Source organism: Bison bison, unplaced genomic scaffold (genome assembly GCF_000754665.1).
Source record: "Bison bison bison isolate TAMUID 2011002044 unplaced genomic scaffold, Bison_UMD1.0 scf7180017864163, whole genome shotgun sequence".
Lineage (NCBI taxonomy): Eukaryota > Metazoa > Chordata > Mammalia > Artiodactyla > Bovidae > Bison > Bison bison.
In genome coordinates this window covers 10,769,295-10,786,982 of record NW_011494735.1, presented here as the reverse complement: position 1 = coordinate 10,786,982, position 17,688 = coordinate 10,769,295, and the positions used below count along the sequence as shown (strand labels likewise).

General features: G+C 33.0%; 1 protein-coding gene across 6 annotated transcripts in view; it reads left to right on the top strand.

Annotated features, from left to right (window-relative positions):
* USP15 (ubiquitin specific peptidase 15) overlaps positions 1-17,688 on the top strand; it is a 136,698-nt gene that overhangs the window by 85,756 nt on the left and 33,254 nt on the right. For 4 of the 6 annotated variants that reach the window (XR_825422.1, XM_010841604.1, XM_010841606.1 and 1 more), the window contains 2 exons: positions 208-294; positions 6,089-6,233. Coding sequence is in view for 4 of the 6 variants with exons in the window: in XM_010841604.1 (XP_010839906.1) it covers positions 208-294; positions 6,089-6,233 (232 nt within the window). In the remaining 2 variants the exon portion in view is untranslated. Of the gene's footprint in view, positions 1-207; positions 3,508-6,088; positions 6,234-17,688 lie in introns of those variants that run through there. The other 2 variants (XR_825423.1, XM_010841605.1) reach the window with 2 other exon arrangements.

Here is a 17,688-nt window from a genome sequence, read left to right as displayed (position 1 = left end):
GAAAATAGTTCCCTTATATACCATTATTTTTTATATGAATGAATACATCAGAAATTGAAAACCAAAGGATGATGATTTTGTCATAAATCTGTTTTCCAGCATTCATTTACTACATACATTGTCATCTGTTAGTTCTTTTCTTTATTTCATAATTAATTTCAAAATTCAGCATTTTTTATCTAATTTAACATTTTCATATTTTTAAAGGTCCCCAGGTGCATCCAATTTTTCAACTTTACCAAAGATCTCTCCTTCATCTCTATCAAATAATTATAACAACATCAACAACAGAAAGTAAGCACTGAATCTTAAAAACTCTTTGTTTAATTGATCACCCTATTGTGGTTGCAAAAAATCTCTTGTAACTAAAATTCAGAATAAAAAAGTCTTAATGCATTAAAATTGATTTTCTTTTAAATCACTTGTCAGTTCTTCTAAGAGTAACTTTGCAAGAAAGCAAGCAGAAGTATAAACTTCTTGATTTAATATATATACTACAATAATTTACTAAAAGAGAAATAAAGCACTTTCAGAGTTTTATATTCTAAATGCTAATTATTGACATATATAAAGTCTGTTATCATTCAAATTTTTAAGAAGAGTATGAATTTCAGATGTCATTTTAGAACTAGACATGTAATCACAGACAGCATATGGTGTTTTTTTTAAAGTGTGTATCTGTGATTCAGTTGGAAGGTACAGTCAGTAAAATTGAAAAGTGTATACAAATTCTTATTTATGAAAAAAGCAATTACTTTTTCTTAAATAGCTTGGAGAAACAATTCCTTTGCTCTACCACGAATACTCAGAATCTTGGGATAAATAAAAATTACGTGACAGTGTGTGCCTTTGAATATATTGCTATAAGAAAAATGATGAAAGTCACTTGGTATTCACAATAACATCTGACATGGATATATTGCCTTGAAAATTGACATGGTTTTATAGGAAAGGCTAAAAAGAAAACTATAATTAGTCTGGTCCATTATGGAAAGAACTTTAATCCAGAGATGATTATCATCCTTTTACTTCTTGGATGTATACATTGTCACTTCTATATTAGATTTACAGTGTTTATGCTATTAAATATTTACACTGCTTGTCCAGTTCATAAATGACATCTGATTATTCTAGAGAATTAATTCAAAAATACTTGAGACTATTTGTGAAATACTCTTTTAAAAAGCACCATTAATTGACTTTATAGGTTTAATTAATGTTCCCTTAAAATTCTTATGGAGGGTGGGGCTTGATAAAATGATTCCAATTTTAACATACATCTGGATTATAAATATATAAGAATAGCCAAAATAACTTTGGAAAGGAAAAACATTGAAAATGATTAATCCTATTAAATATCACAACCTGTTATAAAGATAGAATTCAAACAACAAAGTACTGACCCAGTAATACACCTCCAGATCAATGGAATAGAAAAGACAACTCAGAAACAGACTGTTACATACAAAAGAATTTAATGTGACCAGAAAGTATCAATATTCTAGACTAATGGAGAATGGGCAGATTATCCAGGAAATGCTGTTAGAAAAATTAGATTGCTATTAAAAAGTATTAATTGTCAGATATATAAAAATTAAAAGGCAAATAAGTGGAGAAAATTCTTGCCAGAAATGGCAATGAAGGGCAAATATTCTTAATATAGCAAGCTTATAAAAACCAGCAAGGAATTTTTTCAGATGGCTAGAAAAGTGAGTAAATGATGTAGCTGGGCTGTAAAAATAAAAGAATTAAACATTTTAAATGTTCAAATTCACTAACTAGAGATAGGTAAATTAAAACCATTAACAACTCCATCTACTTCCCCCCACCTCCATCGCACTGGGAAAAGTTAAGTGATGATATATTTTCTTGTAAGGATTCTGTTTGAGTGGTTGGAATGTTAGTCCAACTTTTCTCGAAAAGAGTTTGCTATCTGTATCAAGATTTAAAACATTTATTCCTTTATTTCAGTAGTAACAAGATATGCACACTGTAGTATAATAGCGAAATATTGAAGACACTGGATATCCAAAATTTCAATGTAGTATGTTCTCTTCTATTCAAAAATGTTTATTCTCAAGCAAAAGAGTGAAAGGAATCCTCCTATAATCTGGTTTGTATTTTACATGGTATCTTTTAATTCATTAAAAGTAATTTTCTCATATGAGATAAAATATTTGTGTTTCTGCCGATTGCAGATGGCTCCCACATTTACTGTAAAAGAATTTGGTTCCATGTATTTATAGTTATTCTATACATGTTAGTTATTCTCTACATGTATTTATAGTTATTCTTTGGAGAGAGGTTTTTTGACATTGTATTGAACAATGTTATAGACTGTATTGAACATAGACTGTATTTTGACCAGAGTAGCCATATTAGTACATGTGGTCTGGTGCTTCTATTTTTGTCTTATTTCCTTCTCATTGTAAAAATATGACAGTACAATGTGATTTCAAAACCTCTGACTGGAGAAAATATTAAAAAGGGGAATTGGGAGTGGTTTCTTAAATTTAAAACATGAATAATGATTATACTCCTATGACTAGATTATGTTTTTAGCTATTTATATTTGTGTAGACACTAAAATAGTCCTTTCATATTGGAAATTTTAATAGTAAATAGTTGCTGGTACCACTTTACTTCAAAGTAAAACTTACCTTTCTTAGGTAAGGAACAAAATTTAAACATTTATGAAATGAAGAGTTTTTTTAACTTGAAAAAACTTGAATTAATGTTGTCATGTTTACCTAAACAATTATCTTACATAAAATTTACTTCTTGACTTTCTTTTCAACTTGTGGAAATAAGTAGCTGCTTAAGACTTCAGATGGAAATAGCATGATTTCTTTAATTAAAAGTATGTAAAATGGGTAGTAACATTGTTAAATTAAGTACATTTATGAAACTTCATGTATGTGGCTATATACTCCAGTGAAAGTGCATGTTAAAACCAATAGTTCTGACATACAAGTTTATATGGCATTTATTTACAAATTCAAGCTTTAAACTGATACATTATTAAGATACAAAATTTTCATTTTTAGAAATAAGAATATTTGTTATAGTAATAACAAAGTGTACTTGGAATTGTATAAGTTTAATAAAGATTAAGTTTTTATTAAAGACTAATATTATGAAGAATCAGATGCCTGAATATTGTTTTCCTTGTAGTTTTCTTATTAATTCATATAATATTCATTATATATGCCAAAATCTTTCTTTTCGCTGCATTTTCTTCTGTCTTGCTACATTTGTTTTGCTATAATACTGCCTTTAAAAATAAATATCTTCAATGTATTTATTGTCTCAACTCATGGGTTTCCACATCAGAGCACATTCTGTTTTTCTGTTAATTCATTTAAAACTCTTTCATTTGCAATGGAAATGACTTTGTGTAAGAGATTAAGCGATGAAAAGGAACTGGAACTAACGACTGCCAGAGCTAGCTAGTGATCTGGCTTTTGACAAGTTACTTGGTGGAAGCATCATTTCATTAACTGCAAAGTAAGCATAAACTTTTAAATGTATATTCATTTAAGATGATAGATTTATAATACATAATTAATCTAATATAGTATTAAAATTCTTATTAAGATTCCTGGAAAACTCATTTATTTTTGCAAAGTAGCAAACCCTATGGGATAAGGACTAGCTTACACTTTTTAGGAAAAAATAGCAGAAGTCATCATGAAAGGTATAGAAACTGTCTTTCGGGCTTAGGTTTCCATGTTCTTTGTTTAAGTGTTTAAAGAGCTGCTGGCTTTGGTATTTTCCTCAGCAGACTTTATTTGATTTAAAGAGCACAAAAGATGTGGATTTTAAGTGACCAATGAAAACAGTATTAAAATATTTTTAATTTGTTTTCATTATTATCATTGAGCATCTAGACTAGTATCTCAGTCTTTGGACAAGGTTTATTCTTATCCTGTCACTTAAACTAAAACACAGATATCCTTTAAGTATTCAGATCTTAAAAGATAAAACCAAACACTGCTTTTGCATATGAGCTTTGTATTCATTTTTCAGTAAATAGGAATCCCTGTCCCAGCAAACTCCATCCTCTTGCCACAAAGAAGAGTTGAGTTTTCAACATTTGTTTGTTATTGGGGGTAGGGAGTATCAGAATATGAATAAGCTTATAAGTGTGCTTTTAGTCTTTTCATTTGCTTGGATGTGAGTGTGGATATGGGTGTTTGTATGTGCATGAACATACATTTGGGCATACTTTCCCTCTGTATTATGTCTTCTTTTATTATAATTTTATAGCTGATATATATATATATATAGCATACATATATTAAATATAACAATTATATATATATATATTGGTTTTCAGCATGTTGAAAATGTAGACCTTTGGCCTTGATTTTAAGCGCTTCTAAAAGGGAAGAAAGAAAAACACAATTCAGTTTTTCTGTTACATATCCTAGAAGTTAGAGTCAAGAATCAGTTATTAAGTTAATATATATTGAATTGTTGACAGGTGCCTTGGACTTAGTTACTGGTAATAAAAATTATAAGGCTAGTGATCTTTGAAAGATGCTTGAACCCATTTTTTTTCCTCTAACTTTAAAACAAGTAAATAGCTACAAGTCTATGAAGCACTTTTATTTATTTTAATTGGAGGCTAATTACTTTACAATATTGTATTGGTTCTGCCACACATCAACATGAATCCGCTTTGGACCCTGCTATTTTTAAGTTTAGGGTAGATTAATTTTTTAGTATGAGAGTTGATCTTTTATTTGTAATGAATACAAAAATATTAATGGTATAATATTATGTGTATAATTATTGATTGATAGGATTTTGTGTTGGGGCATGTATGTTTACTTAAGGTTTTGTTAGAACAGACAGTAGTACAGTTCATTTAAACTGTTGTAATTATAAAGTGAGAGTATAGAAGCTACAATGAAAAGTTATTTGAAATTACAAGTAAAAACTGTTTTTGAAAAAGTAATACCAGGAATAAATTATAGCCAATTGAGATTATCAGAGTTACTGATTTACCAAGTTTATTTGTGATAGTGTGTTCTTTTGTTTGTTTTTACCAAATGGCCTTGATTCTTATTTAGGTTTATCCAAAGCATTCATCATAAATAGCTTATAAGGTAACCTATTAAAAATTAAGAAGCCAGATGGGGAACACATGTATACCTGTGGTGGATTCATGTTGATGTATGGCAAAACCAATACAATATTGTAATTAACCTCCAATTAAAATAAATAAATTCATTAAAAAAAAATTAAGGAGCCATTATTTTCCACAAACGAATTTTTAACTACATATAAAAAAAAGGAATCTAGCTTATTGATTTTCTTAGTTCTTTGTAAAATTACTCTGATTCTCTAAAGGTTGAATATTACATCATTTTTTAAAGATTATTATCTATTGTACTCATCATAGTACATATTATCCTGAAGTTGTATTTATCTAGTTAAATAAACTCCTTTTATCTAACAAGCTAGAAGATTCTTTCTGTAATAATAATACTGAAATGTACTTGCTTAGAATCATTTCAGTTTTGCATACCTAATCATCCCAGATGTTTTTCTGCATTTGAATACTAGTTTTGCTGATCTAGCATAGAATACTATAAATAGAATCTTCAGTGCATCAGAATAGTGATGTCACAGAGGCCCTGGAAATCTGTGCTCTTACCTGTAACTAAAGCACAAGTCTTCCTATTTCTCTTGTTCCCACTCTATTACAATAGCAATATGTAAAATGGACATAAATGAGGTGATTTATTGCTGCGGGTGGTGTTTAAAATCTGAATTTTTCAAATTTGTTGGAGCAGTGAAGAACAGAGCAAGCTGTGAAGCTGCTCCAGTTAATTAAGGGTAGAAAGATATAATGTGGTTTGTATTGGTTGATGTGGTATATGATACAGTGATTTTGTTGATTGAATGAGGAATTAATTAAGGGGATTGTTGTGATTTGGGTTCATGTTAGAAGTACCTCAGTTAAGTACTTTATTAAAAAATTAATAACTGACCACCTATCTCAAATAGGACCCTGTTCATTATAACTGTATGATGATAATTGTGCATTATGAAAAATATTTTTTGTTTTTTCTTCCAGTGTGAAAAACTCAAATTATTGTCTCCCATCATATACCGCTTATAAGAACTATGATTATTCAGAACCTGGAAGAAACAATGAACAACCAGGCCTCTGTGGCCTAAGTAATTTGGGAAATACGTGTTTCATGAACTCAGCTTTTCAGGTAGGTCTTTCCAAACAAAGTGAAACTCCTGTGCTTTATGGAAATCATTAATACAGGAGGAATAGAGTTGGGTTTTACATGTCAGAACTTGAATATTATATAATATGTTTGAAGAGCTTTTGTTTTCATGGAAGCTTGAAGAATGCACATTTGTTTCATTCTGATGCTGGTAGTAGAATACCTTATGCTTCTCAGTTAGGTGGCATGTGATTGATTATCACATAGTAGATTAAATATAAATTCATGGGAAAATATAATTCCAATCAGAAAACCTAGGGTCTCTGAGAAGAAAAAAAAAACTAGTGAGATCTCTCCTTTACGTGAAGTCTCTTGTTTTTTAAGACATGGGTGGAAATCTCAGAAAATGCTTTTTATGGTCACCAGTGTTCTACCTCTAAAAAAAAAAAAAAAAAATTATTTTTAAATCTTTTTTTTTACCTTAATGTGAAATTAAGATTTTAAAAAATAAAATTTAATGAAATTTTGTATATGCATTTTAAAAAATCACTTTCCCTTAATGCTCTTTCAATTTGGGGATGTAAGAGATCACTGCCCTTTTTTCCCCTTTGTCTGTTCCATAGAGCTTCCTTTTTCTTCCTATTGTCTGTACCTTCTTCCAACTTTACTTGTGAAATACTGATATCTTTGATTTAGAAGTAACAAGATCTATATATACTTGAATATCACTGTCACTATGCATAAAATTATAGCCGGTTATTTTATTTCCCTTTTAAAATAAAATTTTGTGTTTCAAAGAGCCCAAGATAATGGTATACTATTTTGATATTTGAATTTTACCTACATTTGTCAAGTCTTTTTTTCCCCCAATTATGAATTTTATTTCTAAATCTACAGTATTCTGTTCTCTATTCAGATTTAAATACTGAATTGCCTATGCCCAGGAGGCACCCTCCAAAGATACAGATTAAACACAAATGTAGATTGAAAAGGACATACTTGTAAATCTTTTTGACTATCTGAAAAAAGTATAGGACTCTTCTTCATTCAAAATTCTAAATAATTTATACATTCTCATTAATCCACTTGTTTCCTAAATTAACCATTGTCTTTATAGCATTCTTGAAAAATTAGAATTTAGCCATCATAACTCTTGACTAGGAGTTGACAATTTTTTTAAGACACACACTAGGGTGTGTAAAATTGATAAATTCCAGATATCTTGGTTTAAAGGTGAGCCAGTCAGTAAATTGTCTGCTCAAGCAGATATTGTGTAGGTTTAATAAACTTTTCCTTTAAACCTACTTTGATGATTAATACTGCTTATACTTTAATGTGAATCACTTTATCCAAAATTTTTTTCTAGGATCCTAGCACTAGTTAGACAATTTAATTTTAAAATATTTTGTCTTTATTTTTCGGAAGAAGAGAAAGGTAACTCATCTGAAAAGAACAAGCCAAAACTATTGTTATCCTGACAGTTTAATTTAGATAATACAGTGCATGGCTGCTGAGCTTTCTGAGATAGGGACAGGGCAGACATTGTCATTTTGTTTCTGTATCTGTTGGACTACTCTACCTAATCACTGAAAAATCATATTTAGCGCCATCTCTGGAAAATGTTTTATATATATAAACAGTGGTTATATCAGTATCAGAAAACCCTTTCTCATATCGCCAGTCACATTAATTTTTATACAACTGCTTATCCTTGCATTACCAAAATTATTTTCATTCTGGAGGCTTGATATCTTGAGGTCTTTTGGGTTTTGTTTTTGTTTTAACATTCTAGTATGGAAAACCAATCTTGGTGATTTTTCATAAGGATTAAGAATAGGACTTTTGTAAAAATTGTAGTTGCATAAGCATAAAAAATTTCAGTCCATTAGAACAAGAATTAGTGTTCATGCTAATGCCAGAGAGTCTTTGGCTTACATTCAAACTAAATTTCTTCTAAGGCAATATTACATTCTCATTTCCTGTGCCTTTGTTATAGTCTATTTAGTGTTATCCCCATATGGTTAACTCAGTTTCTCAAAAATGAATATTAAAATGAAATCTACTAATCAACTATGTTGAGCTAGATTTGGCATTTGTTGAACTTCCCTTGTGTATATTTAAGGTAAAAACTTCATTTTACTACTTTTTTCTTCTGTTGAAAGCAGTTTTATTACAATAAACTGGTATACCTAATGCTGACTTCTCTTTAATATATTTCACTTTTTGTTTCATTTCAGCTGAGATACAGATGTGAGGATGAGGTTTGTTAGGGTGATAGTTTGTAATTTTCTGATAATCATAAAAGAGAAATTTTTCATGAAAATTTCAGCAAAGTATTTTAAAGAACTACTCGCATTAAAATAAAACTTTCCAAGTTGGGGAAGAGAAAAAATTAGTTTTAATTTTTACTGCTTTTGAATTTTAATCCACATGCAGAATTCGAAAAGCTAGTACTTCAGTTTTATTTTCTTAAAGCATCTATAATTTTTAATTGCTTTAGATGTCAGCTTTGAAGTAGAAAATTCACCATTTAAGTTTCCTTGTAACTTCTGTGAAATGAAAGATAGTTCATTAACTTCAATAAATATTATAAAATAAATTTTCTACTGATAATTTGAATTGTAATATAATCTCTTATTAATTCAGTAATTCTAAAAGATATGAGTGAGCATTAGTACATCAGGCAGTATAATTGTTGACAATATCTTTAAAAACATGGGTGCAAAAGCATTGCAATTTTTTTGTGTGAGCATAGGTTATGCTTAACCCATCAGTAGCCTTGAGATAATGAAATTGATCATTTGTGATTAAAAACTAAGCAGCACAAATTTGAGTGTTATTTAATATTATCTTTGTTATTATTCAGTTTAAAAATGCTGGTACTCAAGATTTTCTCTGATTTAATGGTATGGATAAGTGTTAAATTTTTCTGATGAGTATAGTACTGCCATATAGTTTGTTTATCTAGTTAATATTTGCTAGATGTCAAATATGTGAGATACATTTAGACATATGTCCTGACCTATTAAGATTATAGCCTTGATATTGTAATTTTCAGATGTTTTGCTTTTTAACGTGAAATCTTTTTTGAATTATTACCGTGAAAACTTTAATTGTCTCCTCAGCAATTAAATAGATACAGTGAAGTTGCTTTGGTTGGTTGAAGTACCCAGAGTGCTGTCTGCTTTTCTTCTATTTAATGGCCCCAGGAGCATGCTCATGGAATCCTAGGACTTTAAGGAGTAGTTTAACATCTCTCCTGCTAATTAGCTGTGCTACCCTGTATAAGTTATTTCTCCAACTTATTTTTCTCCTCAGGTGAGGAAAATAATATCAATAGTCCCCTTATCTTAGGAGTTTTATGGGGATTGAGTTGATGAATATAAAGTTCTTAGGATAGTGACTGGCACATCATAAATGAATAGGCATTACGTTGATATTTTATCTTTTTTTTTACTGAAGGAGTTAAGCAGAGTGACCGGAGAAGGCAATGGCAACCCACTCCAGTACTCTTGCCTGGAGAACCCCACGGACGGAGGAGCCTTGCGGGCTACAGTCCATGGGGTCGCTAAGAGTCGGACACGACTGAGCAACTTCACTTTCACTTTTCACTTTCATGCACTGGAGAAGGAAATGGCAACCCACTCCAGTATTCTTGCCTGGAGAGTCCCAGGGACGGAGGAGCCTGTTGGGCTGCCGTCTATGGGGTCGCATAGAGTCAGACACGACTGAAGCGACTTAGCAGCAGCAGCAGCAGCAGCAGCAGCAAGTAGAGTGACTGTGGGAAAATTCTACCATCCATAGTCCCTGTGTTTATTTTTTCTCCTTTCCTACAAGTCTTATTCCGCTTTGCCTGGACCTAGCGAATGAAGGAAAAATTGAATGTACTTTTAACTTTTTTGTTGTTGTTGTTTAGTGTTATTTCAATAACGATATTTATCATCTCCATTTCTGAGCTTTGTTAACTTAGCTCTCCTAGGCATACTGACTAAGCAGGGGATATAACAGCATAGAACTTTTCATGAATAATCAGTCTGCAGGAAATTTAAAGTTCTTGAGTTCAAGCAATCTCTGGCTTCAGCCTCCTCAGTAGTTATGATTATAGGCATACATCACTGTGTTCCAGTAGCAAAATGAGTTAGCAAAGTAGTTTTTCAGTGCCCTTAATATACTACTCCATTGAGAAAATGTCTGGTTTTTTAAATTTGCATTTTTTGGAGGTAATTTTAATTAGCATTAGTTGAGTAGATTTCAGGAGCACTCCAACCCTTGTCTTTTTCATTGTCAAGGCGTAGGATGCTCATGATTGGCTTCCTGGAAGAAGCAACTCTTCAGATGGATTTGAAGCAAGGGAGTGATATGGTCTTTTCCACTGGAAAGCAGCATGGCGTAAGATGGTTGTTTTCAAACTCTTTACTTGAAAGTAATAGGGCTTCTTTAAAATAGACACTAAGAAGTCATTGAAAAAAAGAGATTGATAAGGACCTATTTTTTATCCTTTGTCATAAATGTCAGTTGAAATTTCAAATGTTTTTAAAATCAGCTTTTTCCTATGGTCCGTTGGGTTAGGTAAAAAGTTATTCTGTAAATTCCAAAGAATGTTGAAAGTTTTCAAAGAATATAGAAAGTTGAAAAGTCTTTTTTTTTAAGATGTAATTAAAGAGAATGAGTAATATTACACAGAAATAACATTCTTTTAAGAAACTGGATTCTCATATAATGCAAAACTGTGAAAAAGTCACTACTAAAGCTATTATTTCTGTGTTGGAGTACTTCATAGCTTTGAACAGAACTAAGTATAATGCTTTTCTATACCTACCTCGAGCTTTCTTTTGCATTTATTGGAAGAAATTTTTGGAAACACAGTTTAACATGAAACTTTCTAATTTTTATTCAAATTAACCAAACTTTTGATTCAATAAATGAACATAGTTTCTTTCAATCACAAAAACGAAACACCTAACCACAGAAACAAGAATTTTTTTTAAATAGTTTAGGATTTTGAAGAAAATGATAACTTCAGATAAACTGAGAGTGTGGCTGATGAAAAATTCAAATACTATTCTTATGGCAGATTTTTACCCAAGCAATTAATTAAACTCAATATATTTGAGCTTCTTCCATACTGTGTACCTAAAATTACATGGCAGACTAGCATCATAAATATGGTTTAATCGTCTTGTCAAATGGCAACTCAATCAGATCTTTCCATTTTGATAAAGGTAAAGAAATGGAAACAACCTTACTTAGAACATTCACTTTCTTATCACAGATGCCAGTGTTTTTACTTCTCCCTTGTTTGAACTAGGGAAAGGGAGACATATTTCTTCCCTTTAGAAAAAGTAAGGGGACTGGGAAAAGAGAACCTTAATGTCAGGCAGATTATTAGGGGAAAGAGTATATATATAGCATAATTCTGTAAGTATTTAGTTTTCATAACTGGGGCAGAAGCAGTATCTCTGATCGAATGCCTTGTACCTGTGTAAGTTGGCTAATGGTGATTTCTGATCATGAAAATATGCCTTTCATAACCAGTGATCTTACTTGTCTGTTCTTCACATTCTTCCAAATTAATATACACATTTCTCTATGATTAATGCTTCTGTTTCTGTTAATATAAATTTTCTTATGTTTTGTTAGTCCCTAATTCTAGAATACGAAATGACATGAGTACAGATTACAAGGAGTTGTAGATAATATTATTTCAAGGAGTTGTAGATAATAACATCTGATTTTAATACAGAATTGTTTTACATTACACTCACGAGGTAGAATTACTTGGAGTGCTAACATATAGCAGCAGTTATTAATATAATCAGACTGAATTATCTTGTACTGATTTTAATAATTATTCAAAGTACTTGTAATTGGAAACATAAGAAATGTCAGTCTTTATAATGGTAACTACTAAAACTTGCCCCATTTTAGTAGTTACCAAAGTACCCTTCTTTGCATAGTAAAGAAGCAAGAAAACAAAAAATGGTTTCAGATTTATTTGTATTACCTAAACAATCAAAAACAGTTCGATTTCCTTGACGTCAAAAACTTTTTCCAAAATCCTTTTTTTTCCTTTATTAAAAATATGCATGTCACTCAACACATTATGATTGGAATGTTCTGAAGTATATCAGGTTTATGTTCTAAATTTTATAAATTGGTATTATTAGTCACTGGAAAAAATAAGCTATTGGACAGATAGAGCCTTAGAAAGCAGAAGGCCATGCTAAATATATCTTAAAGGCTTTTTATCTTTTGCCTGTTTGTCCTAATGTATGTATTTAAATTCTAGTCAGTTAATGTTATGCTGTTTTAATTACAAGAAGCCCTCTCTATTTGATTTTTTTTTTTCTACTGTCACACTTAAGATCATCTTTCCATTTCAGTTTGTGAGTAAAAATAGTTTGTGGTAATTCATGTTACCAGTGATCAACTTCATTAGTGTTTTTTCTTTGCCAATAATGGATGCTTGCTGCTGCTGCTGCTAAGTCGCTTCAGTCGTGTCCGACTCTATGTGACCCCATAGACAGCAGCCCAACAGGCTCCTCCGTCCCTGGGATTCTCCAGGCAAGAACACTGGAGTGGGTTGCCATTTCCTTCTCCAGTGCATGAAAGTGAAAAGTGAAAGTGAAGTCGCTCAGTCGTATCCGACTCTTAGCGACCCCATGGACTGCAGCCCACCAGGCGCCCCCGTCTATGGGATTTTCCAGGCAAGAGTACTGGAGTGGGGTTAGCTCATTTTTTTTTTTTTTTTTAGTACTATCTATATGGAAACTTTTGCTTAGTGTTACCAATCACTTCTTTACAATAATTTCTAAACTATACTTGGCGAGCGAGTTGGTTACTAAAAACCATTGCTTTAATTAATAATAGTATTTAAAATAGATTACTAATTCTCATAAACTCATATTAAAATATTAAGAGCCCAGTAGTGAACCTACCAGAGAAGGCAGTGGCACCCCACTCCAGTACTCTTGCCTGGAAAATCCCATGGACGGAGGAGCCTGGTAGGCTGCAGTCCATGGGGTCGCTGAGGGTCGGACATGACTGAGCGGCTTCACTTTCACTTTTCACTTTCATGCACTGGAGAAGGAAATGGCAACCCACTCCAGTGTAAGCAGCAGCAGCAGTGAACCTACAACCTTTGATAGTAACAGTATCCTTCTTTGCATAGTAAAGGTGGTTTTTCCTATCACTGTCATGTTCTTACTTTTCCCTTCATAGAGACCTTTGAGTTAGGGCATCTGGTATCCTTATTTCACTGAAGAGGAAATTGAGGCAAGGAAAGTTTAAGTAACTTGTCATTCACTAAGACAATTTAATGAATGAGTTAAAACTGGCTGACATTAGGATGTGTGCCAGTTTTAATTCAGACATGCTGAGATAATGTATCTTTCATAATTATACTAGTCAACTTGTAAGAAGTGCTTTTAAAATCTTTTATTTTATTGTGGTCACATATTCATAGCAACGTTTACCATTTCAACTATCTTTAAGTGTACAATTCAGTGGTATTAAGTATATTCACATTGTTGTGCATCCATTAAAAATGTTTTTATGTTTATGCCAAATATATGGTCCCCATAATACAAAATGTTTCCATAAGGTAGTATTACTATTTTATGATTCAGACACTTTCCCTGGGAGATTATATTTGATGGTGTGTTAGAAATAATTTAAGAACTCCTTTTAGAATTGCTTTCATTCTTCTGAATATCACTGATGGATATTTCTCTTCCTTTGATGATAAAGTTGATTTTCAAAAAATGTTATTCAGAGCTTTATCTCCAGAATATTGTAGGGGATTAAGCTGTATAATTTTTTTCAAATAATAAGTGTTAAGTCATCCATTCATTGGAGAAGAAAATGACAACCCACTCCAGTATTCTTGCCTGGAGAATCCCATGGGGAGAGGAGCCTGGTGGGCTACACTCCATGGGGTCGCAAAGAGTCAGACACAACTGAAGTGACTTAGCACATCCATTCATTTACTCAGCAAATATTCACCAAAGGCTCACTAAGTGCCTTTCACTCTGGGAGACATTGACTATGCTGTGGTGAACAAAAGAGTACTATTTCCATGAATTGTAGTCTAGTAGACGGAGAAGGCAGTGGCACCCCACTCCAGTACTCTTGCCTGGAAAATCCCATGGACGGAGGAGCCTGGTGGGCTGCAGTCCGTGGGGTCGCTGGGAGTCGGATACGACAGAGCGACTTCACTTTCACTTTTCACTTTCATGCATTGGAGAAGGAAATGGCAACCCACTCCAGTGTTCTTGCCTGGAGAATCCCAGGGACGGGGGAGCCTGATGGGCTGCCGTCTATGGGGTCGCACAGAGTCAGACACTACTGAAGTGACTTAGCAGCAGCAGCAGCAGAGGAAAGTGATAATCGCTTAGTCATGTTTGACTCTATGATCCCATGGACTGTAGCCCACCAGGCTCCTCTATCCATGGAATCCTCTAGGCAGTAGTAGTACTGGAGTGGGTAGCCATTTCCTTCTCCAGGAGATCTTCCCAACCCAGGGATCAAATTCAGGTCTTCTGCATTGCAATCAGATTCTTTACTGTCTGAGCCACTAGGGAAGCCCTAGTCTAGTAGAGTATAAACATTAAATTGTGAGCATGATAAGCATCATAAAGAGAAAAAATCATGGAAGGTACAATGAGTATAACAAGAGCTGGGAGAGCATCTGATTTATACTGGATGTCATGCTCCCCAGAAATAATGTTTGAATGGTGACCAAAGAATAATTGTTAGGCAGGTGAGAATTGAAGTCAGACAGAGCAACAGCATGTGCAAAGCTCCTAAGGCAGGCAAGCTTGAGGAGCCAAAGATGAGTAACCCGTGGGATAATATTTAAAATGGGGGTGGTGGTGATAAAAATGAGTTCAAAGAAATAGGCAAAGACCAGATCATGTAGGGGGAATTTGGATTTCAATGCATTACAAAGGCATTAAAGGTTCCAGGCAGCTATCATCTCATCTAGTTTACTGCAGTTATCTTTTAACTGATTTCTCTGCTTATACCCTTAGCCCTTATGATTCATCCTCAAAAATGAACTTTCAGAGAGATCATTTTAAACTTAAAATAGGGCCTTTTCTGGTGGTCCAATGGCTAGGATGCCATGCCCCCAATGCATGGGGCCTGGGATCAATCTCTGTTCAGGGAACTATCCCACATGCTACAACTAAGACCCAGCACGGCCAAATAAATAGGTTTGTGGTGGTTCTTTTTTTAATTAAAACATTTCCTGTTACTCCTTGTTAATATCACTGAATGCCTTCTAATTTCACTAAGCAAAAGCTACAGTTCTTAAAAGAGACTATAAGGCCCTGCGTGATCTGGCTCCTGCTATCTTATTTTCTACCACTTTCCTCCATGCTCACTCTGCTCCCTCCTCACTTAGCCCCCTCACGTATTCCACAAATGTTCCTGCCTTGGGGTCTCTATACTTATATGAGTCAGATGTTCCCCTCCTCGCTCTATATATAGTGGTAATTGCCCTTACCATTGCATGACCACCTGATACTTGGGCACTCGTGCTCTCTCTCTCTCTATATATATATATATGTACACATATGTATATATATGAGTTTTTTTGTCTGTTTGCCTCTCCCTACTTCCAATTCATGCTCCATGAGCATGGGAACTTTGTTTTAGTCACTGCTATAGCCCTGCTACCTCAAACAGTGTCTGGCATGTAGCCAGCATTCAAATTAATGAAAAGTAAAGGAAATCACAAGTGTGTGTCTGGCTTCTGGCTTGTACATCATAATGATGACATAATGATAACAATGGGAGGAGAGACACAGGGGAGGTAGGTTTGGAGTAAGGAGAAGATTATGAGTTAATTTTAGGCTTATGCAGTTTGTCATGCCTATGAAACATCCAAGTTGATACATCATAGACAGATGGATGTTCTAAGAGTATGGAATACAGACACAGGCTTAGACTGGAAATAAAAATGTGGCTGTTTGTAGTTGGTTTTAAAATCAGGGAAATGATTACATCTGTAAAGAGAGGGCATCTGTAAAAAAGAGATTCCAGGACTAAACTAAGATTTACAGTTTAACATGTGAGTGGAGGAAAGATACTACTGTTGCAACAAGAGAATAGAAGGGGATTATGGATTCAAGTAGTTTCTTGATTTTGTGATGACTTCCAAAAGAATGAGACCATATTATAAGCTAAGAATACAAGAACAAGATTGCTCAGCAATACTGAGATCTCATTTGAGATTGAAGACCATCAATTTAGAATGATATAAATTTATTCACTTAAAATTCTAACAGTGTTTAGCTACATAATGCATAAAATAGATGGCTGGGTTCATACAATAAGACAATTGGGTTCATCTCGAGTTGAAAAAAAAAAGGGGTCAAAGAAATTAAGAGCAGCTAGGCTAGTCTTCTTGTTTTGGGTGGCTAATGTATTTAGCTAATCCAGTAAACATACATTGAGACTTACTCTGTGCCAAGCATTGTTCTAGACATTGGTAATACAGAGTTGAATAGACATTGGTAATACAGAGTTGAAAAAGACAGTGCCTGTCTTCTAGAATTTCATTGTGTAGTGAATAAGATAAACATGTAAATAAAGAAGGTATAATATGTGATATAGAAAGCATGATAGCCAACTGTTTTAGAAGCAAAGAGAAGAGATCTATTGGGAAATAAGTGAGGCTTCCCCTAAGGAGGTTACAGTTGAATTGGTTCTTGATTTCATTTGATTGAGTACATTATTCACTAAGACTTATGTTTGGTTAACCTGGTGATAAAAATAGCAATGACGTACCAGAGGTAGAACTATATAACATTAGAGCTCATACTTGTTCAGATGAGCACCCCTTTTTTTTTTTATCATAGAAATCCCTACATCAGAAATCTTATTTTACCATAGCAAAAAACACATTGCTCATACACTCAATAAACATATTGATACCTCCTGGATGCTATATAGATAACAGTGCTTTTTCATACATCTGTCAGCTCTAAAAAGAGAAGTACCTAAAATATTTTGAGCAGTGACAGTACCAGTGAAACAAACATAAAGTCTCCTAAAGTAATTGCATCAAAGATGACATTCATTTGAATTTGAAGGGTTTACTAGAAAATCACTCTTTGCTTAATAATCAGGTCTCATGTGTAATTAAAGATCTGTGTTCATTTAGACAGATTTTGCTTTGAATATAAATCGAGTCATTGACTGACACATACACAAACACTAGTATACATACACATGCATGTTTATTATGCATATATGAATGAATACATATATTTTTAAATAGATCTGGTATAAAATTAAGATATTTTGTGTAATTTTCAGTATTAAAATTAAAATATCAGGCAATTACTGATATTTTCAGTAATTGCCCAGGGCTTTTTTAAACATCATGTACCTTGCCCAAGAGAAAGCTTTCAGTAACTCTTCTTGCTGCTGCTGCTGCTAAGTCACTTCAGTTGTGTCCGACTCTGTGCGACCTCATAGACGGCAGCCC